The sequence below is a fragment of the Trachinotus anak genome, unplaced genomic scaffold (assembly GCF_046630095.1).
Source record: "Trachinotus anak isolate AG129_WGS33_773 ecotype Australia unplaced genomic scaffold, CSIRO_AGI_Tana_v1 ptg000001l, whole genome shotgun sequence".
In the NCBI taxonomy this organism is placed as follows: domain Eukaryota; kingdom Metazoa; phylum Chordata; class Actinopteri; order Carangiformes; family Carangidae; genus Trachinotus; species Trachinotus anak.
Window position 1 is genome coordinate 1,758,390 of NW_027273852.1, and position 27,603 is coordinate 1,785,992.

Consider the following 27,603-nt stretch of genomic DNA (forward strand, 5'->3'; position numbering starts at 1 on the left):
ATGAGGGAACATTTATAGTTTCTAATAAAAGGTTGTGACCTCATTTTACTATACTTAAAAACAAAGAGAGGATATGAATCAACACATGGGTGTGTTTTCTGGTGACAGCTCCGCAGCAGTCAGACCACGTTGGACCGTCTGAGCATCATTTCCCTCACTAGTCATATGACAGCGCAGACAGTCCGGCGGAGAGAAACGTCAGTGCTTTCTTCAATGCACTACGGAGATAGCGTAGACTGCGGTTCCGCCTCTACCGGGATACTACGTAAAGTTCGCAGCAGCCGTTGGGGAATAACTCGCCTTTCGTGCGTCGACGTAAAGCGAACGGCTCTTTTTTTTTTTTTTAATTTTTTGGTACCGAGCGGAGAGGAGATGCACACGGCACTCGAGTGAGGTAACTATATAAAAAAACCCATTTGTTATCATTCACTCCCACAACATGGACCCGGGCAGCGTTTGCTAACGACGTGTAGATGTTACTAACCGCTGCTGTGCTCGTTAGTCACCGACTCTCACACGGCATATGTTAGCGTTGCTCTTTGTAAGCCTCAAAGCTAATTTCCCGTGACTCGTCCGCTAGCTAACGTTAGCTGAATTATTGCCTTCGTTTCCAGGCGAGCGTTAGCCTAACCGACAGGGGTGTCTCAAACCAAACGCGCTAGCTCGGTTAGCTTTGATACCTTCCGGGATCTCGCTTTGTTTATTAGCGACTAGTTACCCCGTGGTTATTTTAAGCAGCTTCGTCGGTGTAAACATTACGGTTGTTGGCACATGTTCCTGTCGTTGTGCGCACCACGTGTAGCGGTGAATCCCCCTCCGGTAACCGGATTCGCCGGCGGGGCGGTTTTGCTGCTCAGCCTTAGTAACAAACTGGCTTCACTAGTCTGGAACCGGACTAGTTGTTTGTTTGTTTGTTGTTGTTGTGTTTTGTTTTTTTTAAATTAGTTTCGCACATCTTAATTGGGCTGATTTAGCATGTTTGCGACCCTCCGCTGTGGCTGCCTTTCGTCATATGCAAATGAGACTAGTGCTATTGTCCCCTGATAAATATTAAATGGTTATATTGTAGTTTAGTTATGAGTATAATCAATTGAATGCTGATCAATTTAGTGTGCATTTATTTCCACAGCTGCAACAAATGCATTTTCAACATTTTATCACTCATAAATGTGGGCAAAATGTCAGCTTGTTGAATGTGCATTAGTTTGATGTCATACATTTGTGGTATTTTCATAAAAAAAAAAAGTGTGTTCAATTTTAAAATGTCTAACAGCTGAATTGTTAGTGATTCAGGATTGGAGAAGCAGATGTACAAGTTCACAAGGCTCCACAGAATTCACACTTAGCTGTCATCCACCCTGCATACTTTGAGGATTGGCTCAGATAGAAAAGTTGGCATATTATTAAAGAAATGACTCAGAGTCCCACTTGAATACAAGCTATCTACAGTATGTAGCACATCTAGACAGCGCGTGTGAAAAATCCCTCATTAGTCATAAATATGACATTTATATATGAACTTCTGAAACTGCATCACATTTTAATTTTGCCAGACGTTTTGGAAATTTACTTAAAACCGATGTAGCTTTTGAATGCAAAGTAAAGACACAGCTGATTTGGAATACACATATATATAATTTAACCTTTTGGTCTGGCCTAAGAAAGCCAGTTGATTGCCCCACTCAGTTTAAAAGCTAACTGTAATCAATATTACAAGTCATTGTCCAGCACAACCCAAAAAATATGAGGGTGTACTGTTCGTTCACATGAAAAGGTTTACAAAATACTGTTTTTGTAAAGGCCTTTTTTGTTGGCTTGTAATGACTCTAGGGAAATAACATTGCCAGTGTGATATGGATACACCTGACCCAGAATAGAAATCTATTTTTTCCCTTAGACATTATCTGATTAACTTTCCAATAGTTGAAGCGGCAAGGAGCTGAAATTTATGTAAACACTAACAGAAAAGGCCTTATTACTACCACTCTGTGAAAGGTGGGTCATGTTAGGTAGAGTGCCAATAAGCATCACATCACAAGTTATGAAGAGTTTATCAAAATATGAGTAACTAACTAATAGAACTCAAAATTTAATGTGCACCAGTTAAAAATGCAGTTAATCAAAATGATTTGATAAAGCAAGAACAGCCTTGGTGGCCAGTGTTAATTTTTAGCTCTCTCTCATGAACCACAGTCAACTATAGAGGACAAAGAAATGTTATGGCCTCAGGATTAGAGAAGTTTTAGCCTGAAATTACAGATTCAGTGTTGACATGTAAACTGTCATTAGCAATTTGAACCGATTTGTGTCACGTATGTGCACCAACCGCTGCCTCCACAAGTGGATGAAAAATGCAAAGATTGTTGAAGATTACGTAACCTTAATAATGTTTCAAGAACTGTATCGGCCACTGCAGTATTAAATTGCGTAACCAGTTCTTATTAACAGCTGCGACATACCAGTACCGCCTTAAGATTGCAGCATCCAGTTTGAAAGTATAGTGTAAGGCTATTATTATAGACTTCCATTGTGTCATTTTGCTTTTTAAAATGCTTACAGTGCTAAATGAATAAGTGTTGGCTTTGTAATTTGGTAAACATACAAAAGTTCATAATATTTACATCCCAAGATGTGCAGCTGTATAACTGAGATGAAGGGCAGTGCTGGATAAGAGCATCCAGACGCAAACACTTCCCGATGGGACCTGATGGGTTCATCTGTTCGGTGTGTTACGGTGCAACCAACTTTGTCTTTCATATCAAATTCTCACAATGTCTTAAATGCTGTTGTGGAAATTGTGTTTTGATCTCAGCTTTGCTCAATAAACACTTGAGTAGGCTTACTGTATGTGGACAGAAAAGTTAGGCTTGAATATGAAACTGTTTACAGGAGGTTCTGCCACTTATTTTTGGATTATACGGGCTTACAAAGAAAGCAAAAACTGTGAACACAGGATTGCACCGGTCGTGTCCTAGCTTGGAATTTTTTGTTAAAGCCGGATCGTATGCAGTCTGAGGCTCTTTGATTTTTCAGTTTTTTCATATCTGCTGTGGACCAAAGGTGCATATTAAGGGCATTATTCACACTTATACATACTGACGCTGAAATCAACCCTAAAATCCAGATCCACATCACATTGATGTGATTAATCAAACTCTAAATTACCATCAAAAAGCTTGTGGTGATGTTTCTTGTAGATTATTTATTTATAGCCTCTATGTTAATTGATATGTTATGTTTTTGTGTGAGATTTGTCCTGCAATATAATTTGCTAAAAATGGCCTTGAACCTCACAGTACAAACCCTCAGTGAAAGTCACTGTTGCAGGTTTCTAATGAGGATTTTGTAAACATAGACGTGGCTGATCTGTTTGTTTTAGTGCTTGCAATGTCCACAATCTGCTCCACATGTAACACCATTCCCACACTACGGCTGTCTATGCATCAGGGTATTTTGAACAGTACCATAAAGCTGTCTTCCTACGTTTGTATTTTGTTAATGGTTATATTGACCGACATGTTTTTCTAATCTTAATAGACAAGGCAGATGTGATTCTATCAAATATGCTTGCCTGCTTGAGCCCCTGCACTTTTAATTCCCGGAGTAGAACCAACGCTACTGAAGCAGCACCTTGATACGAGCAAAATTCTGACGTTTTATCGTGATAAGGTTGGTACGTCAAAAGCCGCCAGTTCTTTCCACATGAACATTACTGCAGCTGCATCATTGCATGTGTGAAAAGCATCTGTGCAGAGGCCACACACAGCTGCCACTATCCCCTCATTTCACCACCAGCCCAGTGATGTTGCCTAACACACTCCGTTGTGATAAATTGTTCCCTCGAAGAAGTCCATAATAATTTTTAACAAATATAATGTAAATACAGCACATAGTGTCTGTTGTGGTCTATGCTTTGTTTCTGTTGGACTTTGTTGACGATCAACATCACAATACACATCAGTTTTATGTACAAATGCCTTGTTTACCACTGATGTTTAAGACTAGATAGAATATACTATATACCTTTTTATGTCAGGCTGAATCTACAAGACAGATCTCTGCTGACATTAGTTCAGTTAAAATGTTGAAGGACATTCCATTGTTTGGGTTTTTGGTCCATTTTACTCTTTTCAAGTTGCCGATTTACATCAAAGCAAAAATGCTAAACTGGCAGAATGTCCAACCGATTCAGTGCACATGTCGCCACACACACATCCACCATGAGTAGCTGGTCAGGTGGTTGATCCTAGACACGGCTCCCTGACTGCTCAAACACGCAGACACACACATTCCCTCCCTGTGGTTCCCTCCTCCCTGTACAAATTAGTTAAGTCACTGGACCCGAAATCCTCAAAACATTCAACCTGTTAGATATGTTAGTGCAGACGCAGGCAACGTGAACATTTTGTTTTGGTGTGGTGTTAACTCCTGTCCTTTTTGGCTTATTTCTGTCCGGAGGTAAGCATCAGTCGGTGTTTTTCCAGGGTGGTATTTATATTAGACGTGCGCAGGGTGCTACTCAGTTGATTGTTGTGTTTACTTGCCTGTGTCTACTCTAGCCTTGCGGTCTGACACTCTTTTGCACTATGATGAACATGCTTCCAGGCCACGGAGCATCAGCCGTGCACCTGCGTCTCACCGCAGTCCTCCCTCGCTATTTTGTATCTGCGCCTCCTTTATCCCACCCGAGGAATTCAGGACTATATACGGCATCTTCCATCAGTGACACTGACTTAACCACTCAGTAGCTTCAACCTGCAAAACCTGAACTTTTTGTGGTATTTGTTGTTGTGTAATGGGCGGTTTGACTCCGTAAGAATTTGAGAGAAGGTGCGGCCTGTTTGCACTGGTATCTGAACCTGCATGTGTCATGGTGTCCCAAAGCCTAAAGTCATACCGCACAGGGATGTACGGTGCTTGCTGGATGATATGGCCTTGTTTTCCCACTAGATTTGTTTTACTCTCACAGCCTCTGTAAGACAGTCACATGGACATTTAAGGCTGTTGGGAGAAGCTGAAAATTTGCATGACATACATTGGTTGGATTTTTCTTTGTCATTAATTTGTCAATGACAAGCATGTCGGGATCAAGTCATTCTGAACCACATGTGTCTTCCCCTACTACCTGAGCTGAGTGTGCTAGGATGAGCCCTATTGTCAGACTGGCTGTTAGGAGATAAAGGCTTTCTATATTACTGTGAATATACCAGGTACTTGAGGCAGGAGATTTGCAGGAGACCTACCACACAGCTTATGACAAATTCCACAGAATAGCTACTCTTGATCAGAGGATTGCTGGTTTGACCTGTCAAAATGACTACCTTGATCTCTGTTTTTTTTTTTTGTTTTTATCCTGCGAGTGTTTTGCAGCAGAAGCCGGTGATTGTCTGTGTTACGACAAAAGCACTGTGCCTGCAAACATGCACCAAATACATGCTCGTGCATCTTGTGGACAGTTAAGCTAAGCTGTGATGATTTCACAATTTGTTCGTCAGTGTTGTGTAACATCTCACTTTGCCGCCTCGCTATTGTCGAATAAATGCTTAGGAAGCAGTGAAGGGTAAGGCGAATATAGTTTACAAGTTATTATTTGAATAGCTGCCAGCAGCAATGGTCGGCATGTCACGTGTCACTTGAACTCAGGTGTTTTTTTTCTCTCTCTCTCTGACTTCCCCGAGTCTCATGATACAAGAGCAGATTATTGTCCTCCAAGATTCTCACAGACCATCTGCTGTGAGCTGGGTCCATGTGGCGGCTGACATCTGCAATCTCTTGTGTGCCTCAGGCCTTACTAAGAAAACCTCCACACTGACATGTTTTTATTTTTCTGTCTCAAGAACAAATTACGTCCTCACTCTGCAGTTAGTGCAAGTATCTGGTTGTATGGTTCCCTGGCTTAGGAGCATGGTTTAAAAAGGAAGCTTAATAGTTTCTCATGTAACCATCACAGCCCTGGGAAACAGGCCTCGCTTTTTAAGGATGTGTCATATTTCAAGAGCGTATAATATTATGATGCTTGGGAAAATTGTAAAAAAAAAACATTTTATCTGATAGTACCACATCTTTTATCTTTCATTGCTCATGTTTTATTTGCAAAGAGCAGCAGCCGTCACTGACCACCACTCTGATCTGTTCAAATGTAGCAAGTAGCACATTATGTCAGTTTTAAATAGCTTTCCCAAAGATTCATATTAAACTTAATATGCTCTCTGCAAACCATTGCATTTTATTTGTTTTTACCTTAAAGAGCAGCATAATTTTTAGTTTCAACACTTGCCATCTTGTTGTACATTGGGAATGTGAAGTACAAGAGAATGTAAAATGGTGGCTTTGCCTTTATTTAATGAAAACCTTATTTTAATGTCTGTATATTGCTGCCCTATCCTCCCTAAGGATATTATTAAAAACACAGTTGAACATTAAGCTGAATATGGTAGGAAACAAGTTACAGGAAAGCTGAAATGTAGGTTACGTTTGTCTCAATGCAGAGATGATCATTATTGACTTCATTAGTTTTAGTGCACGTCCATCACGAGGCTGACAGTGTATTGTGTTGAGTAAGAAATACAAATATCAAATCTGGATCAGTGGATCAAAAACTAAACACTTTAATTATGTATTTGTAACTTGTTTTGTAACAGTAAAGATCAGACACTCAGTGGCATTTCCTGAATACCAGAATGTTTTTTTTTTTTTCACTTCATTCCTCTTCCAGCTTCCTTGCAGACACTGGCTTGATACAGAGATGAGAAGGATGTGTATGGTCGTGTGAGAATCATATGAAGCAGCTTAAGGCCAAAGTCATTTTTTTTCCTTGAGAAATAACAAGGTTCCTGAGGTCATTGACATTGTCCTAGAAAAGACATGGGAAAACATTTCTTGAGGCGAGGAGCAATATATGTATATATGTATATATATATATATATATATATATATATATTTATAAAGGTTTGATAACTGACAGAAATAAGAATTGTAAATACATTTTCCAGCTGTTTAACTTAACATAACACATGTGGTAGTTGTAGCTTGCAAAATGAAACTAGAGACATTCAGATCTAATAGTATTTATAAACCTCATATACTCTGATTTACACTTAAATTTGTCCCAAATGACAGTATCACATATAAATTCTTAAGTTATATCATACTTGCCTTGAGTGAAAGCTGCTGTGTTCAGGGTCAGACCTCAAGGAAACAAATAAAAATATTCAAGATAAACTGTCCATCTTTTTATATACAGTACATTTCCATAAAATTCCTCTGACCTCTGTTAGATCAGGGCCACTCACTGTATTGTTCACAGCACTTTATCGGAACAACATGTCACAACAAGCAATTCTATCTTCTATCTTCAGTAGCATAGCACTGACTACATCAGTTCCTGTTCTACCAGTTCTATCAAGTTCTCTGTTGTACTGTATGGGCATCTGTCTTTTCTCTGCTAATTGCTGTTAATTAATGAGAAGCCATTTGCTCTGTTATTTTGATTGGTCATCGAATGCACCTCAGTGTTACATCAGACTGTTTTGAAGTACTGTGGTTTTACAGAAGGCCCTTGTCATAGCAGCCATTTTGATTTAGTAGGAGAAGCTTAGTAACAGTTAGTTAATAATAACACGAAGGCTGGGAACACATTGAAGGTGCCACGCGTGCGTCTCGTTTTTCATTTCACTGCCCATGTTACCAGATTAGAGCGAGCACACTGCCTGTGTGAGGCGTGCTTGCGGCTCCCTCTCATGATGCAGAAGTTTGCGTCTTGCAGCAAAGATAGACAATGAAAAGACCTGGTGATGTCATCTGATCTGATTTACGTCGTACCAGCAATATTACACAAAAGCAACACCTTCCACTGTAGTCTCTATGTCTATAATATGACAGAGACATGAAAAAATATAAAAATAATTTTTGACCATTTTAGCAGCTGTATGTGGAGACAGTGACATTTTAGAGATTATTTCTGTCAAAAATAAATTAAATAAATTATGAAAATGAAGAGAAGTCCAACATATAAGTATCCTGGAAACTCAATGAAGACAGATAGAGCTGCAGTAGCAGCGACACAGCCAGTTGAACACGCATGTTTTTCCGCAGGAGATCAGCAACGGCATTCGCAACGCATACACCACGGATCCAGTGTGTTCCTGCCATCACATTGCTTCTGTTCTATTCAAGTGTCCCAGTCAGTCATGACAGTGAGTAAACATGTGTTGACGTGTTAAAATGTCTTCATCCCTAAGGTCTTTTTATGGCTTCAGTGATGGGTCCAGCAGGGTTCACATATACAGTACTTGAAAACCTTGTACAGGTAAGTTTTTTTTGCGGATACTGTGCTTGCTGCAGTTCAGTAATCACAGGGCTCCATGTTGCTCAGCAGGCTTCCCCGCTCTGTATTACAGTGAAAGCGAGCTGCCATGCCTGAAATAAACACTGGTAGCCCTTGTGATTTTGATCCAGCTGACATATTCTGTGTAAAACAGGACCAGGCATCTGCATCTAAGAGTCAGGCTTTGTGCTAGTGTTCCACTAGCATCAGTTGCAACAACCCTGGCCTAACGACAACACGTCCACAAATGCAACATCGTCACAAAACTTCCTCTGAATAAGCCACAAGTCATTCATTGGCCAGTCATGGCTGGCCACTGGGTACGCATTAGGATATGAGTGAGCTCACTTTGACCATATTTGACACTTTGTTGGCTGATTCATGTTGTCATCTGAAATGATTTGTTCAGGAGAGCACATAAAGGCATCGTAGGCTGGTCTTCCCACAGCAGTGCTGTCAGTAGGAGGCTGCTTGACTTTACTGCAAAGAGAATGAAAGCAATGAGTTTAAATACTGTAGCAGAAGTTGTTAATGGAAATGAAATATCAAGTGTAGACTGGACAAATACGTACATGAAAGCTGCTGTGGTCTCACTGCAGAGACAAGTTTGATGAATTCTGAAAGGTGGGAAGAAACTTGTATTTCTAACCTCGTGACAAAGTGCGGAAGGTTTCAGATAACGTTTCGTCATGTTTGTAAATTATCCTGCTGACCTGACCTGAAGTAAAGTGTATCTGGTTGAGTCTGAATTTCACTTCTGTAATATTTTTCCACAGTGCATGTTTCAGAAGAGTTGGAAAACCCCCCTCATACAGTAGCACCAGGACTGGAGGCCAAGCAGGAGGAAACACATTACGGTGAGTAACAGTTCACAGTATAATGATAGGATTACTTACTTGTCCTGTGCTGACATAAATTGTGATTACATCACAGACAACTCAAGGAAATCAGTGTATGTGTAATGTGCTGTTTCCTGCATTAAGATCTCTCTGATTGAGACAAACAGTTGGGTTGCAGTGCATGTTGTAGTACAGCTCACTACATTTTTTATTTATTAGAGTCTCAAGTTGTAAATGCATGCAGAAAATAAATTAATACTCAGTCTCAAATTAAGGAGAAAAAAAATCTGAGCACACATAGATCTGTAATGCTTACTTTTCGGATTGAGGTTTGTGTAACACACTATTAAGCTCAATAGAGATTCTCTTGTTTCCCTCAAAGGCCAAACACAGAAAAGATCCTCATCAGGAAAACACAGTGAGCTCTGTTGCTGCTCAGAGGGTGTGCTCTTAAAAATAGGTCCGGGTTTCGCCCCAACCTATCTGCTGTGAGGTTCATAGGTCACTGCTGCCTCATGTTTATAAACACTGTCTTGTCGAGCAGCCGTGAAGTAGGCTTGTAACCACACTTAACGTCTGCAGCTTTGAGTCAGAACGCCATTATTCACGACTTGGCCAAACTTAATTTCACACACCACTCATTCAAGGGCACACAGTGGTAAGTAGTCTCTGCTCAGCTTTCCAGAGGTAATTATAAATGAGAATGAAGTCGGTGTTGATTGAGCAGTTATGTTTGTCGTGGTTTTGAAGTGTTCGCAATATTTAAGGCCCTTTGAAGGTGCTGAATTGCACCACATGGTTTATCACCTAAATGACTCATTGTAAAAGTGAACACATTGGGTCTATTGTGGCTCTTTTTAATTTTATTTTAAAATGTAATTTTTACAGAAATTTCAGTAACGGCAATAATCCTTTTCTGCATTTTGACTTTGACAAAAAAAGTGTCCATTATATTGCATTACCCAATACTTTTAAAAATACTGATATAAACACTAGTTTTACACAAGCTCTTGATCTTGTTATATGGGGAGAAGGAACTCCATAGGTGATAAGCATTTGATGTCGTCTGGTCAATGATCAAGGCTTTGAGGATTCAACAGTGGCTTTGTCTTTGCTATGATTATTTTTTAAATTGTGTTCTCTGTAAAATGTTTTAGTGGGATTGATGCAAATACTGTGCAATTAAATTAGTGATTAAAATATTTTTGGTGGATAGATCTTGGTAGATTGTTGCGCTTTCCACACTTGTAGCAACACAGACTGTGTAGCAACTGAATTGTGAGTTTATCACCAATATGTTTTGTTTAAAATGAGCTTCTTGTGCGATATTATTTAAGTGAGCCGATGCTCATTTTTTGTATCCTTCCATCTGATTTTTTGTTTTTTAGTAGTTATATTGTTGTCTTTGTTTTTGATGCTCCCACAAGCCTGCAGTGTGCAATCTGTTGTTACCAGCTTTGACAGCTGTGAGGAGGATCACCCACTTTGTTTTTAACATTTAACCCAGTATCAGTGCTCTGCACACAGCACAAATCTATTCCCTCATGTTGTGCATGCTGTAAATCCAGTGAAAAACTTTGCTAACAAGCAAAGACCTGTGCATGTGTTTGTGTGTTTGTCTGGTCTGCGTGACATCTTACCATTATCCAGCAGTAATCCTCATCTGACCTCCCCTTACTATTCTCCACCCCCACCTCTCACACATCAACCACCCACAAGGCTTCACAAGAGACCTTATGAGGATCATTTGACTGAAATGATATTGCTGCCTCAGGCTTTTGAGAGTTGGGGGGAAAACAAGCAATTTGTTACACAATTCTCACTAGAGAGTTTATTGTGCTGCAGAAGACTCCCTGGTTCAGTTATTAGATATGTAAGGTAGCAGTGTAGGTGGTCTGAATGTTTTTTATGTTATGTGCAAGCTTGTTATACTAATTCTTGTGTTTCTTGATAATTAGTGTCTCATTGCATCATTGATAAACCATGATCAGACTTTTGTATGCCTGATATAGATCATTGATTTAATGATTCATAATATTTATTATACAGTTCTTCCACATCTAGGTCTAGGTGAAAGCTACCACTTGCCTCCTGTTATTTATACATAATACTTTTGAGTGTGGGCTCTACTTCAAATTATTTTTCAATACTATGACTAATTTTAAAAAGTGACCATGTGAGGATATACAGGCACATTCAACACTGACTGAAAATAAAAAATAAAAAATAAAAAGTAATTTTAAAGTAATTCTGATGCATAACAGTGGAACATAATTCCTTGCATTGGATGTCAATGTGGTCATTAATGTGATGTTTGCACACATTCGCCACACTGAGCTATATAAAGATAGATATGAATATTGCGATATTTCAGCTTTCAACTTTAATTATGCTGGCATTTTAGGCAGGTGTCACACATGATCACAAGGCGTTGGCACTATCATAGTTCAGCCATATGAAATGAACACAGCCATTGTGGTCTTAAAGCAAAGGTAAGGAGGTTTGGAGCAAGACACAGCTGCTCAGAATGTGGCTGTGACAGTACACATTTGAGCCAGAAAAAAATTCTCCATAACCCCGTTTTTCATCTATAAAAAAAATTTATTTAGGTGCCTGACATTTGATTAAACCAAGTAACAATTATCCAAAAACCTTCTTTCTGTTTTAAAACAATTTTAAAATTCTTCAAATTTGTGTGTCAAACCTCACATGAAGTCTGCAATACCACATTTATTACCATTTATTTGTCATATATCTTTATACTGAGTACTAACACTCACCACGACCAATTACTCTGCATTTCATCGTCGCTTTGCTGTCACTGTCCTGTTTTCGCAGGGGACCATAAGCGAGGGGAAAATGCGAGTCCACGTGCACACCAAGTTCTGTTTCCTGTGTGTGCTCACCTTCCTCTTTCATCAGTGCAGCCACTGCCATGGCGAAGGGCACAGCCATCAGCACGGTGGGCATCACCACGCCGATCACAAGCATGCCCACAGCGACCTGCAGATTTCTGAGGCTCCGTATGTGAGAGGAGCCACTGTGCCACCGGAGTCCAGGAGTCAACAAGAGGGTACGCTCGAGGAGGAGCAGCGCTTCTACATCCAGCAGCTGTTCAGGCGCTACGGCCAGAAGGACCGCCTGGATTTCCAGGGATTTCAGAGTCTGCTGTTTAGCTTGGGTCTGGGTGAGGTGAAGATGGTAGGTGTGGATCACGAGGAACTGGGCCATGACCATGTAGCCCACCTCGACTTGCTGGATATGCAGGAGGGGCTTCACTCACATTCATCCACCGATGAAGCCCATGATCATGATCATGGCCATGGCCATGGGCACGGGCACGGGCACAGGCACGGGCATGGTCATCCACCCCACAAGCCCAGCTCCCAACATCCACACACAGATGGAGTTCCCACACGGTGCAGCCAGCAAACCACGGCTGCCAGCCCTGCTGCTGGTGCACCCACTGGGGATGACCATAAACATGATGATCATGATCATGACCACGATCATGGACATGATACAGAACATAATCATAATCACACCAAGGTGAAGGATAGTGACCATAAACATTCTGATGTGCAGGACAAACATGATCATGATCATGATCATGATCATGACCATGATCACGCACATGACAAAGAGCACAAACACGAGCAGGTGCAGTCTGACCGCAAAGACCTGATTTCTCAACCTCACAGCGATCATGACCACGGTGATCATGACCACGGTGATCATGACCACGGTGATCATGACCACAACCACAATCATGTCCATCAAATACAGACCGGCACAGACATTCCTCCCATCAACCAGGAACAGGGCCCCTCTGTCCACTTGGAGCCGTCCCGAGTCCCTCAGGAGCTACAGCCTTCCTCTCCCCCAACAGAAAGCCGCACAAAGAAGCCCAGAAATCCTGCACGGGTCAGAGGACAGCGAGGGCGAAACAAAACCCTGTCACCTCTCCCACCTACATCTGATGACCATGACCACAAACATGAACACATGCATGGTCACAGTCATTCTCATAAAGATAAGAGAGAAGCGCCAGGAGAGCCCGTCGACCCCACTGTACCAGCCCCCATCCTGCCTGGGCATCCAGGCGGACTGGCACACCAGCACGAGGAGGTAGGACTTTTCTAAACTCAAAGTCTGTGACTTGTTAGACGTCAGGACACTTAAAGGACATAGAAGTGTTTGCTGGGATAGAAGATGCCACCTGATATCTCCCAGAATCCTTCGCAGAGGGATGAGTGTTTGACAGTTTCTAAGAAGTTTTCAGTTTGTTTCTTTGATGGAGAACAACAGATGTAGTCGGCATGTGTGTGGTTCAGTTATTTTACAGTTAGTAGTTGGTAGTAGAAGTGTTTACACTTTTTAGCGCATTTTGAATAGGATATCACTTGAAACAAGGTTCGAGAGTTGTGTTGTATGAGACATTTCCTACTATTTCCTTCTCCAGTGCCTGAATCTGACTCAGCTCCTCACCTACTATGGCCTGAATCCCGAGTCCCTCATCTCCCCCAGCCAGTTCACCTACCTGTGTCCTGCCCTGCTCTACCAGATAGATAGTCGCGTCTGCATCCGCCATTACCACCAGATGGATGTTGCGCAGGAAGCCTTGGAGCCCCTCAGTGCCGGTAAGAGCCTTGTATCTTATCGAGTCAGTCCATTTTGACAGAGAAGACTTGGATTGAAGAAAACAAACAAAAACTTCAGCTCAGAGCTCAGTCTAAAGTACTGGACAACCCACTTAGGGTCAAGACCCAAAAAAGCTACAGCCAGCAGACATAAAACAAAACACTCCATGTCCTATAGGTTATTATATATAAAAGATGTTTACAGAACATATCCTCAATATCCATGTTAGGGGTTCTTCTTTCTTCTTTAGCAGCATTTTGTTTGAGGGAGGAGAGATTCACGCGCAATCATATACATAAACATACATAAAAGTTCCTATCATTGGTCTCTCGCCATAATACGAGAAGAAAAAAACATTTTTATGTTTTTATAGATGATAAATTGTCAAATTTTATTTATTTATTCATTTATTTATTGCTCGACCCACTTGCAATACCTTTGCGGCCCCCAGCTTGGTAAACATTGTCCTAGATAGTGTTGAATCTTGTAAAATTGCATGATCTTCTCACAGATATTTTGCTGAGATTTATTTGCACAGTGGATGTACAACTTTAAGTGATTATTTTTATCTGGTGCCATCAGCCTGAGGAAACAGCTATCTTCATAAGAGGGAAACCACTGGGACGTCACCAGAAACCATTGTATATATAATGTGATCCTATCAGGATGAGTAACCTGGAGCTTTTCTCTTGGGGAGGAGTGGCAGACCTGTATAATCAAATGTTTATTTATACTAATGAAGTCATATTTTACAGTGATGATAATAATTGAGGTGAATCGAGAATCGTAACCATCATCCTCTCTGTATGACCCTCTATTGTTTGCTCTATCTTTTCTCATTTTGAGTCGATGGAGAGGGTAGACCCTCTGTGGATGGGGATAACTTTTTTCCCTCATTCTGCTATCCACAGCAACAGTGAATATCATCAGTGAGTAATTTGAACACTTACATTAGTTTAAAAAACAGGGTATTGAAAGTCAGTTCCAGTGTCTTACAGTAATTTGATAGCACATCTGAGACCCCAAGGCTCAGGGAACAGACTGTTCACGACTCATCTTGTATTTCCACACCACCGATGCTTATTTATCTTTTATTTAAAGATGAAGACAGAATCATCTCTGATGTTTCTGGTTGTGAATGTTTTGGTTCAGATCTCTTGACATTCACAGTCTCACAAAACTGCAAGCACAGCCTCATAGAGGGAGAGAGAGTTGTTTTCCGTGTTTATTGTTAACCGTGCTCTTTGATCTTAATAACCCTTGATAACACTGTGCCAAGTATGCAACCACACTGCCACTGAATTAAATCAGTGCAATCACATTTATTTCAACTTTTTATAGCCACAAAGGTTTCTCAAAACCCAAATCTGTTTTTTTCGGGAAATTCACTTAACTTTTATAAGCCTACAAATTGTTGGAGCAGAACTTGTGCTAGCTTCTGTATCAGTGGCAAAAGATTTTGGTCATTTTGTCAAGTATTTACCACAGATTTATTCTTTCAGTCAAACACAATTTTTTATTTTGGTATTTTCATCAAGAGAGAAAGTCACTGTTAAGTTAGTTAATGAATAAATGGGTCATGTCTGGCAGTCCTCAACACAAAACATCATGTGATGGACACTGAATCAGAATCATTTCCACACCTCACTGCAGCACTCATGACCTTTGCCTCTATGACAACGTGGGCCTTTTTTTATTATGGCAATGAACGAGTGGTTCTCTCCTGTGCTGACCCCTGTAAAATTGCAAAATGACTTCTTTTGTGTCCTCTTCATGGACTCAAGGCACTTATCTTGAAAAAGACATCCTTTTCCCAATGGTTTCTTTGTGTTCCAAATCTCTGAATTAAGAATATTCATAAAGAAAACCCAGAAATGGAAAAAGATGTAAGATGAGCTATAAAGAATGAAGGTCAGTGTTAAGCCCTGCTCTGGGACCTCACTGTATTTTTAAGGTTTATGAGAATACAAATTATTAAAAAAATCACAGTGTTTATGAGAATGCAAATGATAAAATCAGTGTTTTAAAGTTAATGATTTACAGGTCATAAAGCCATAAAAGCTTGCAATCACACCTTCTGCACACAAAACACATAAGAACCGGCCGCAAATCTTTGAGGCTTAGGATTTATGTGTTACGGTACTGTGTGTGTGTGCATGCGTGCGTGTGTGCATGCGTGCGTGTGTGTGTGGGCCACCCCACACCTGGAATGGAAATGTATTGTGAACCTGTGTAGTAATCAATCTGACCACGCTGCATTTGCTGCATTGTTGTGTTCTCATGTTGGTTATTATGCCTGCAGTGCAGGTGGATTTTAGTTTTCATATAAGTTATGCAAAATAGGGAAGAAGCTGGATGATATGGAAGGTGCGGGGTCATAACACGTTCAGCATAACCTGAATTTATTTTAACTGGAGGTAGAAAGTGTTCTTTTAACTGCAAAAAAAAATCTTAGCTGCCAAAGTGTTTGTTGCTTTTGTGCACACATCACAGTTTTGCACTTGGGATAAGATGACACTGACAAAGCAGCAGGCACTAAGGATTCAATTGTGAGATAGGAGGAATCCCCTAAATTGACTCACTCTTAATCTTTAATTGTTAAATGCACACGGCCCTCTGGAGACACCTGTATCACATGTGCCTCAGGCAGTGTGCCACCGCTGAAAACAGTCATAAAAATGGTAATGACCATGAGGAAGACAGCAGGAAGAAGTCAAAAGGGCAGGAATGGCTCCTCATTAGTGGAAAAGATTCTCTGCATTGGTGCACCAAGACTCAACCACAGACATCACCACACGCTGCCGAGCTACCTCTCATTTACCTCCTGCTGGCATCCATGGGGGAGCTCAGAAAATTTGCAATTGGTTTGTCTCTGGTCCCCACACCCCTCTCTTTGTGCGCTGTGCCAATTAAGAGAACCTAAGCAACACCCTGGGCCATTTTTCTGAGCCATGGCACAAAAGAGATGCATAATTGGAGAGAAGACACAGACCAGTGGGTCTCCTTCTCCTCTCTTCTGTTCCCTCATCACCGCCCTCTATCTCCTCGCCTCAAACCTGCGCCCGCCTCCACACACACAAAACCGCAACTGCATAAAGGTAATGAGACAGAGAAGTAGATGAGCTGCGAGAGTGCGAAGGACCTGATGTGCTGTCGGGCTGATATACAGCTGCCTCTCAGGGTTACACGCTGTTCCACCTGATGCAACAAATAAGAAAGTAGTCGACTGGAGCATCTTTACTTTTGTAAGGCACATTGAAAATGGTTGTAACAGTAAAACAGGAAAGTGAGGGTTATAAAAGATATGCTCAGCTATGATGAGAAAATGAATTCAACCTGTCCACTACCTAATGATGAGTCTCTCTCCATGTCACATACAGTCGATAAACTAGCACCTTACAGCTGTAGCAGAGAAAAACAAAAACAAAACATTGGTCATATGTAACATGCTATCACGCTGTTGTTATCAACAGATGTTACCTCACCATATCTTTACATGGAAAATAGTTGCTTAAAGCTGTATTATTGTTCAAAATCTCTTTATAGAACCTTTAGTTTTACCATCAAAGGGTCCTACAGAAATACAAACTCTTCACTCTACTTCCTATTCAGGACAACACAAAATCTGTTATATGCATAGAATTAATCAAATGTATATTAGTAGTAATGTACAAAACAAGATAGGTATAATATAAAATACAGAAATACATTTTGTGTTATAGTGATCTATGCTTAGTAACAAATTACACAACACTTATTATATAGAAGTGTTAGGACTGCACTAGCAAGTAACTGTATACCCAACATGGGGGCTCTGACTGGTTTGATGAATATTAAAATATTGTGAATCATATGCTACCATTACCACCATCATCAACACACCACATGCCTCATGATTTTTGTTCCTGTTTTAGAGGACGCATGGAAACCTGCGATGAGAGTTGTGGTTTGGGGAGCAAACTTCTCAAAAGCTAAAGTGACTGTGTAATCAGAACTTAAGCATCAATTTCTGCCTCTTCACTTAAAATATTTCCCCTTTAGCCTCCTGTTTTCTGATTGCAGCGACTGCTGCCTGGGCAGAGGCTTTTGTAAGTCTCTTGTTATGTTTTTTTTTTAATCCTGCAGCTCAGTAACAGGACAGTAACAGCTTGATTCAATGTTAAGTGTTAGTTTCTGTTCGTGTGTGTATGTAAATAAGATCTATTATTGCTCAGTAGCTTTTAATATGAGAAAAGATGAGAAAAATAACCATATTGGTATATTTATATTGGTAAATACATGTAATAGTAGAATACACTTAAAAATCTTTGACTCTATAAAACAGAGGAAATAAATTTCATGGATATGAACCTAAGAAACTGTGAGGAACAAATGTTTGCCGTACCTTTCGGTGCTGTATTTACAAAGCTGTAGATGAGTGTGTTGTGACACGCATCTTCTGAAATGTCAAACTCAGTTGTCTGTAAGATGTGCATTACGTGCACGCTGTGATTTAGTCAGCGGACGACCTACAGTACAGCTGAATGTCAGCAGTGAAGGACCCGGCATCACTTTAGCAAACACGCCACCAGCTTTGATGTTACATTGAATTTCATACTACATTAAACATCTTGTCCTCTGTGACAAAAGAATTTTAAACTTCCTCTCTCTCTCGGTCCTGTGCTGTTTTGAGACACGTCCCGGACTGACAGCCGGACTGACAGTTTAAGTGATAGCGTACCTTTCTGACTTCTCCTCTTCTGCTTCATGTCGTGCGTCTGCGGCCTTGAATGAAAAATGAGGCGAGTCGAATTCTGCTGAAATGTCACTTTATGTTTCACGCTGTCGGCATCATGTGTCATCACAAGGACGCCATGGATTGAAAACCTCTGAAGCATCGTTCCCTTCAGATGTGAACAGTATGGGAGAAATACATTAGCTGGTAGATGAATAGTAGTCTTTATTCTAAACAATGGAGCTTATGGACCTTCGCAGTTAAAGAGTCCTACTACGTTTTAAAAACATCATGTGGCTACCAAGCTCTGGGCTCCTGGCGCAAACACTCATCTTTGATCCCTTGTCTTTGTCTCTGTCTCCAGTGTGGGTCTGGGTCTGGGGCTTTGTGTCCATCACCATCATCAGCCTGCTGTCTCTGCTGGGCGTGGTCCTCGTGCCCATCCTCAACCAATCCTGCTTCAAGTTCCTGCTCACCTTCCTGGTGGCGCTGGCAGTGGGCACGCTCAGTGGCGACGCTCTCCTTCACCTGCTCCCTCATGTGAGTAAACCACAGAGAGCCAGAGGACGACTTGTGCACAGTAAAAACCTGTAGTGGAGCTGTTGAATGTGATCATTTGTGCTCATGTCTTGGACAATAGATGTTAACATAAACATTTTTAGGAAAACTATAGTGAAATTATGTAAATAGATATGTAAAAGATCAAGGTGGTATGTGTACAGCTTCAAAGAGTGTTGTCCTACATTTTTTTTGTGAAAAAATAGGACACTGAATCATCTAATAGCAGACCCCCACTGGTGTCAAGTTGTGGCTGCATCACAATGTCATACACATGATTAAATGTTTGTCCAACATTACCGGTACATAAACTCCAGTGTATTGAAACATGCAAAAGTTATTTACCCTGCAGTGATGTTGACAGTATCAATATATGATATAAATGAGATATGAATCATAAAAATCTTCAGGAAGACTTCAGGAAGGATATAGTAACCATTTGAACTGATTCTAAAAATAAAACATTTCCTGAAAAACTTGAGTGAAGTATTTTCAGTATTTCACTGTTTCATTTTTTATGAGTGATTTTAGTGATAATCAACATCCTCTGCCTCTCCCACACTGCTCAGTCTGTTCTTTTCAGTGTTCTTCCTCTCAGAGGGAAGAGGCATTAGGATTTGATCTGTCAGACTGGGAGATAAAATCTTACGTGCTGATAAATGTGTTATCCTTATCCGCCTCTGAGTCGTCTTTTGTTCCTCTGTGTTCAGTCTCAAGGGCAGCACGACCACAGCAAGCCTGGGACAAAGCACGACACTGATCTGGTAACAGCGTTTGATGGAGTCTGGAAAGGGCTCACAGCTCTAGCCGGCATCTACCTCCTCTTCATCATCGAACACTGTATTGGCATGTTTAAACACTACAAAGACCAAAGGGTAAGATAAACTCCAGCCTGCTCCAGACAGTGGAACCTCACTGTTATTATCAGATGCTAATTCTCACAAGCAGTTGATTTTAGTTCTGTTGATTGTGGATCAAATTGTGTCTCTGCTCACAGGGCATGAAGAAGTCAAACGAGGAGGGGAAGATTGGCAGGAAATTGTCTGATCACAAGTTAAATCGGCGCTCAGATGCAGAGTGGCTGCACCTGAAGCCACTCAACGAGGGTAAGAAGTGTTCAGGTCACAGCTCACAGCGCGGCTTTATCTCTGCGGGGCCCTCACTAGAACGTCTCCTCTCTCTCCCAGACCCTGACAGCACGGCCGTCTCCTGCGACAACGGTCACAACGACACGCAGCTGACAGAGCTCCAGACGCCCGACTCTCCCACCAACCAGACGCCGCTGGCACACGCAAAGTCCCAACAGGACCACCACTCGCCCACCAAGGAGAACGGACGCAAGGCCAAGCAGCACAGTCACGGGCACAGACACTCGCACGGCCACGGGCACTCTCATGGTGGGAACTGCCACTCCGACCAGGAGATGAAGGACGCTGGTATAGCCAGCATCGCCTGGATGGTCATCATGGGCGACGGCATGCATAACTTCAGTGACGGCCTGGCTATAGGTAACAGGGTTCGACTGGAATCTACTGTGTCACTGTGTAAATCAGCCACAAATATGACAAACGATTAGCACAAGGGAACTCATCAGCGGCTGCAGTTGGTTGTTATGGAAACGGTTGGTTGTTGGTTGTTTTCATATTCAGCAGCAGGCACCAGAGAAAGGGGTTAACATTATTGATCCATGATTGTACAATAATTTCAGCAAACTATAGTTAACATCAAATCCACATCCCACCTCAGAGGCAGCTGTTGTTTTCCATGTTTATCATTATGGTTTGATGATCAACTCCCTGGAGCTTTGATCTCGCATCAGATAGAAAAGTGAGAAAATCAAGCTTTAAAAAAATTCCAGCAAATAATGAGTGGCCCATCATGAACCATTCTGTCATTTCCTTACACACTGAAATGAATAAAGACCCTGAAACCGTCGGTTAGGTGGAAAAAGTGGTGCACTGTTATATTGAGTATATTGAGATAATAGTTCATAGACAGTTTGTTTGACAGTTTCCTTCAGTTATTCTTTCAGTCAGACATTAAAGTGGAATATATCTATTTAAGGCAAAATTAAATATAGGCACAACAAGAAGAAGCATTGATGATATAGAGCAGTGAGCTGGGAGGAGCTGTTGGTTCTTGGAGTGTTTTTCCTCATTCTGTTTTTCCCATTTCATTTTTTTCTTGAAACCATCTTAATGTTACTTAACACAGAAACTCAGGACTCTCGTGGAGAATGTAACGACCCTGTTATGACCACCAATTTTAATTATTTCAACTTGTCTCTGAGAAATCATTTTGTTGTGGCTCATAATACTTACCAGAGATATCATAGAGCCTTGGGTGCTGTTGCCATGGAGAAGAAACCAGATTTTAACAGTGAACTGACTGAAGCTGCAGATAATGTTTTCACTGTATCTTTCCCTGGGGTTTTCTGTCAGCGTCTCATGTGACAGATTCTCGCTGAAATGCACTTTGAGAGTTTGTGTTTAAGTTCTCTCACAGCAGAGCTCCAGCTGTGCACCATGTAACATTGTCTATGGGAAAAATGAAAAGGGCTTATACGTCTGAAAAAGCTCCTCCCACTTTGCATCTCTATTGAGTTTCTATTTTGTTACCGCCTGGTTACAGACCTGAGAATCTGCCACATCTCAGATATTACATATCAAGTAAAAACAAAGTGTAAGTTTACTCTGAATATGAAGCAGGTTTTTTTTTTTGTGTTGAGGGTGTATGTGGTTCGTGGGAGAATCACAAAGCATCAAAAGGTCTTCAGAAGGTCAGGACGCCAAACTACAAACCCCACTCAAAGTTGTGCCTGGTTAATAGTTACTATGGTTACTAGGTTAAATTCTGTAAAATATGCAAATATTATGCTGCTACTAACATTTACCATCAAATTCTGTTCCTCTGAAAATCTAAAGGCTTAAAAGAAGAAAAGTAATAGTTCAATATTTTGAAATACACAAATTGGCTTTTGATACCTCTCTCCTTAAAACATGAAGGCACAGCTAGCAGCCAGTTAGCCTAGCTTAGCATAAAGACAGGAAACAGGGGGAGATAGGAAATGAATAGTGAAACTAATGTTGAACTATTGCTGTTAAACAGTTTCCAGACTTTTCTCTGACACTGAACTTGTCTCTGCAGGTGCAGCGTTCAGCTCCAACCTGACAGGAGGCATCAGCACATCAGTGGCTGTTTTCTGCCACGAATTACCTCACGAACTCGGTAAGTGGAGTGCACCAAGAGAAGGTGTTAAAAAAAAAAAAAAAACCTTAACAAAACAAGTCATTTGCTCATTACACACCACTGCACTTAATTTATTCAACAAGAACAAAGCTGTTGTTGCGTAGAAACTTGAATCTGACTGAGTCTCACGATCGTCTGTCCCCCTGAAACCTGTTAAAAACCCAGTGGTGTCAATAATCATCACTCTTCTCTTCTCTGCAGAAGATTGTACTGTTTTTTTTGATTAATGGCTTTTGTCTGACAGCAGTGAAATGGCCTGTCAATGTGTCTATCAGTGAAGATGATGCAGCGCGCCTGGCACACATTGTTCAGTACAGTCAGACTGGAAGATGGCACAGCTGCCGGTGCATTCATTTGCATTCAGACGTGTTCTCTCCCAGGACCCTTTTGAGTCGGTTTGATTCAGCAGCAGCGAACAGTTTTGTTCCGAGCTGTGCTTTTTTTTTTTTTTTTTTTAACTCCTCTGCCTGTTTGTTTATGATGCGAGGAAGGGGTGGCGAGAGCCTGGTGAAACAGACAGACAACGGGGCCGTCCACTGCAGATCGGTACTAATGATGTGTCTCATCACACTGCAGTTTCCATGCCTCGTTTGTGTGCTTGAAGAATCGAGTAGTGTGGATTATGGCCGAGCGTGAACTGGTGAATAATAGCCCAGGTTCGTCTGCCTGCTCCCCCTCGTCTTGACCAGCAGCGTCCTGTCCTGCTGTTACTGCTGTGTTCAGGGGGAAAAGGGATGAAACACATTTGGGTTTTACTAATGTGGCGAAAATCTGCTTTATCGCCTGTGATGTTCAGCACTTAGCAGTTTGAAGTGCCAAGAAACCTGCTATCAGGCTTCATATAGAAGAAGAGCTTGAGCTTTGATTTGAACATTTTTGTGATTTATGGTTATTTTTACTCACTTGTACTCGAGTTTCCAGATGGTTAACTGCAGCACGAGTCCTGTCCAAGCCGCATGTGAACATTTGCGATATCGTTCTCTCTCTCTCTCTTTTTTTTTTTTTTATTCCTCCCTCCATGCATTTCACATTTCCTGTTGATTCGGAGCCCGTTTTAGAGGAGCACTTGTTGTCGTGCCTTCACCCCCATCGGGGCCCACTTGTCAGACAAACCCAGCAGTTTGACAAGTGCACCTCTCAGCTCCTCCTGAACACAAAAGCCGTCCCCCGACTGGCAGCTGGATGGCAAAGATGATGATTATGAGGCGTCTTTAACCACCCACAGTGAAGCTAATTGGCAGTGATGGGTGTGTTAATTGCGGTAGATGAGGCGGTGGCAGGCGTGTCTGAGTGTCTGAAGGACTGGAACCAGGGAGGCAGGAAATGCTACACTGACTTGAAGAGGCCAAAAAAAAAACCAACAAAAAAAAAACAGGCCATTGAAGTGAGGTGTGTGCCGACTGTCTTTCTTCAACTTCACTCTCTTCTTCTCTGGCTTTGATTGATGGATGAGAGCAGCGTGGTAATATATTCATTGTGGTAATTAGTGAGGAAAAGAGGCCACTTGTTACACAGTGCAGGAAATGTAGGCCACCCCCTTCTCAGTATTCATCTCTCTTTCCAAATCCAGGGCGTTTCCGCTGAGACTTGGGCCTCTTCCCGCATTTGGCCCGGCAATGATTGAAGAGGGTAGAGAGGCTACGGCATGCATATGTAATCATAAGTGTATCGGGGGGTGGGGTGGGGGGTTGGGGAGAGTTAAAGACATATTTCTTAGAAAGAGTCTGTTTTTCACCTACTTGAAGACAGATAGCGGTGGCAGATGTGTGTTGGGGGGGGTGTTTTGAACAGGTTCACCTTATCGCCGAAGGCAGAGTCAGAAAAGACTGAAAAAAAATAAATAAATAAAAACATGCAGCGTGACATGTGCCAGCCTTTCACAGAGGGCTTTAAGTGCAGCAAAGTGCACATCACTCTGCACACTGTAAACAGAAATTGGACACAGCGCTGTCACTGCTGCAGCGTCACACTTTATGTGACTTTGCCATTTCGTAAACAACCTTTGAGCCCGACAGAGTCGTTCAGGAGCGTTGCAGGCTGGGATGGAGTTTTCCGCGAGGTGTCAGAATAAGAGACGGATACATGGAAATCGCTGTAATGGTGTTTAAATGAGTGTGTGCCTCTCTCCTGGCTGACAGGTGACTTTGCAGTGCTGCTGAAAGCCGGGATGAGCGTGAAGCAGGCCATTGTCTACAATCTGCTGTCCGCCCTCATGGCCTACGTTGGCATGATGATTGGCACAGTTGTGGGCCAGTACACACACAATGTCACCAACTGGATCTTCGCCATCACAGCTGGCATGTTCCTTTATGTGGCCCTGGTGGATATGGTAAGTTGGCACAGTGCATTCAACAGCCCCAGAGTGATAATTGCCCCCCCCCCGCCGCTTAACTTCCACTTTCTCCTCTCCCACACGGGCGCTCAGTCCTCTTCTCTCTGCGTCCTGATCTGCAATTCTAATTCCTGGAAGTCCTTCTCTGATCCCAACTGGTTACTTTGTCTCTTTCGTAGCTGCCAGAAATGCTTCACGGGGACAGCGAGGACCACAAGCGCTGCCAGCTGGGACATTTTATCCTGCAGAACCTGGGCATGCTGACCGGGTTCGGCATCATGCTGCTCATCGCCATCTTCGAAGACCGCATCGTTTTTGATTTTGGCTTTTAGTAGAGGAGAGAGGAGGGGAGGGGGAGGTGGGGGGGAGGGCTAGATGTTTTAGTATTGTTCCTCTTGGCCTTAACATGCTTTGTTTGCAGTATGTCTGCTCAGTCTTGCATGCAGTGTGAGTCTCGTTCATGGCCCGTGCCTCCGTTCTGAACATGCAGCGGTAGTTTATGCATATCTCATGACTCTGCTAGTGATGTTTACTCTCTGCTCCGCTGTCCCCTCCCCTCTGTCAGCTCCAATCTGTCTGCTCCCTGTGCAGCGGAAAAAAAAAAAGGCCGAATGAAATGAAAGAAGAGCGAAGCTGCACTCCAACCGTAAAAACATCACCTCTGATCTCCACCAGTAAACTCCATCTAAAACGGTACGAAGGTGGTTTAGGACCCACGGTCCTGCAGAGATGCAGCTGTCACGGCCCAGCAGCTCGCCACCTATCCATCATCACCTGTTGTTAGCGTGTTGTCGTCGCACCCCTTCCTACGTCCTCATCTCTCATCCACCCTGTGCCGTGTCCCATCATCCATGCCTCGTACATCTGTGCTGTGTGTCCCGTCCGCCATCCATCACCAGCTGTGGATGTCTTCACGCCGCGTATCAAACACCTCGTGTCTGTGTGCCAAGCCCTGGCCACTGGAGCAGCGCCACAGCTGCACCGCGCACCATCACAGCGTAAAGAGACGCAAAGCCCAGTTTAACTCGCGCCAACATCTGGGATTAACCCTTCAGCTCGTGTCGCTTCACCTGCAAAATGTTTCCACGGCGTTTAAGCTGCAGTGTCAGAACAGAAGAGCGTTCCCCTGACTCTACGTGGGAGATGATCTAAATGACTCAGTGTTATTAATTTTTGCTGCAACTTTATCCATTTATTAATTTTGAGTTATATTTAATTGTCAAATTAGATTTTTGGGATTATTAAACCTTTGTAGTTCATAGTGATAACTAACAGCTGCCAAAGCCTTTCTGAATTTGCATTTACAGTCTTTTTGTTTAGAAACTAGAAATTACAAGTGTCTGACCAGTTTTTTTTTAAGGGTTTGACAATCTGTAGCCACATGAGACATATCTGTGTTAGGCCTTTATATTTTATCTTTCTTTGTAAAAATCAGCAGCTTCAAAATGTGAAAAACAAGTTCTTACTTGTGTCTTCATCAAAAAGTGTTGTAGTTTACTAGATTAATTTAGGGTGCCTCTTTGAGTTCCTAAAAGGTGCTTTGTCTGATCGGACCGCCCTGCAGCGGACATTCAATTACAGTAGGAGGTTGAGTTGTTGGACTAACGCAGATGTCTTGATGTATTGTTCGTACACTAGGTCGTTATAGTGTCAGTAGCTGAGCAGAGCTGCTAAAAGCAAACATCTGTTCCTGCCAATAGTTTAGAAAGTTGTGTCGAAGAATGGCTGAACATACTGACAATCTCAGACACACCAGGCAAAAGACAGTACTCTTGTTTCACAGCAAGACAATGAATAACGTGCTTTCATATGAGCATTCCCTGCACTTGTAGTGGATGATTAACCCAGGTTGTCAAACCACAGATCATAATTATTATTATTATTATTATTATTATTATTGTTATTATTATTATCATTATTTTTACAGGCATTCCTCATGATTGTTTGGATGTCAATCTGTGCCAAAACTAGCCCAAGTGTGGAATTTCAGTGGCTGGTGCTTGACACTCACCCTGACCCCACCCTGCCCCTGACCCCGCCTCCGCCCCGCCCTGACCCCGCCTCTGCCCCACCCTGCCCCTGACCCCGCCTCCGCCCCGCCCTGACCCCGCCCCTTACATTCCATTGGCTGTTCTGCTGCTCACATGCTAAGCTAGCTAGCCCTGGCTTCAGCTGCTGGAGCACACAGATAACGTGTGTGGCTTCATTTATCCTGTCACTGTGTGACATCCATCATCTACGTCTTAACTGGCTGTAACTCACCGTCAGTCACATTGAGCTCATGTTGTCGATCTGACTGATTCATGCATGAAGCATGAGTGAAACGGTACAGACGTCGTGTCGAGTGTAAAATTGTTTTCATTCTTTGTACTGCAAAGTTAAACTATTGACAGCCTTTGTTACTTTTTAAATGAAGTGAGTGTGAAGATAATGAGAAGTTTGTTTGGGGTGTAGTGTAACTAGTGTTACGAGCTTTTCTTGTTGACTGAAAGCAAATAAGCTGTTGGCAGAACATAACTCATCATCCTCTCTATCATTTGCAGGCATTTTTTTTAAATTTTAAACTTAATTTTAGGGCAACACAGTTGTTAAACAGGACCTGAATGTAATTTCACTGTTCTAACATCAAACAAGCTCATCATCTGCTCTCTTTTAAACAGGAGTTCACAGTATTCAGTCATTTCTAAACTGCCCTGTGACATATTTGATAAGTTAGTGACACTTCAGACGCTATGCCCCAAATACAAAGTTTCTTCACCGTTTAATGGGCAGAAAAAAACTGTCCATACAATGAAAGTCAATGATTGTTCTCTTTTTTGCTTTGTTGTCTGTATATTTGTTTGGTAATCTGAATATAAAATGTACAATGTGACATATGTGCTGTTTGCCTGTCTGTGCGTTCTCCTCATTACAGAAAGATAATAAACTCTGAAAAGATCCCTGA

The 27,603-nt window shown here is 41.9% G+C and overlaps 1 protein-coding gene across 4 annotated transcripts; it reads left to right on the top strand.

The window, feature by feature from the left end:
- slc39a10 (solute carrier family 39 member 10) lies at positions 1 to 27,603 on the top strand. Of its 4 annotated transcripts, none has more exons than XM_071487489.1 (11): positions 1 to 394; positions 9,103 to 9,183; positions 12,004 to 13,293; positions 13,628 to 13,805; positions 18,885 to 19,060; positions 19,789 to 19,953; positions 20,076 to 20,184; positions 20,266 to 20,586; positions 22,226 to 22,306; positions 24,466 to 24,656; positions 24,839 to 27,603. In XM_071487489.1, exons 3-11 carry the CDS (start codon positions 12,025 to 12,027, stop codon positions 24,989 to 24,991), a joined length of 2,643 nt encoding a protein of 880 aa, XP_071343590.1. In that variant the 5' UTR covers positions 1 to 394; positions 9,103 to 9,183; positions 12,004 to 12,024; the 3' UTR covers positions 24,992 to 27,603. The 4 variants fall into 4 exon arrangements, with proteins under 4 accessions (XP_071343590.1, XP_071343750.1, XP_071343668.1 ...); XM_071487649.1 differs by lacking the exon at positions 1 to 394 and adding an exon at positions 449 to 4,458; XM_071487567.1 differs by lacking the exon at positions 1 to 394 and adding an exon at positions 7,005 to 8,195.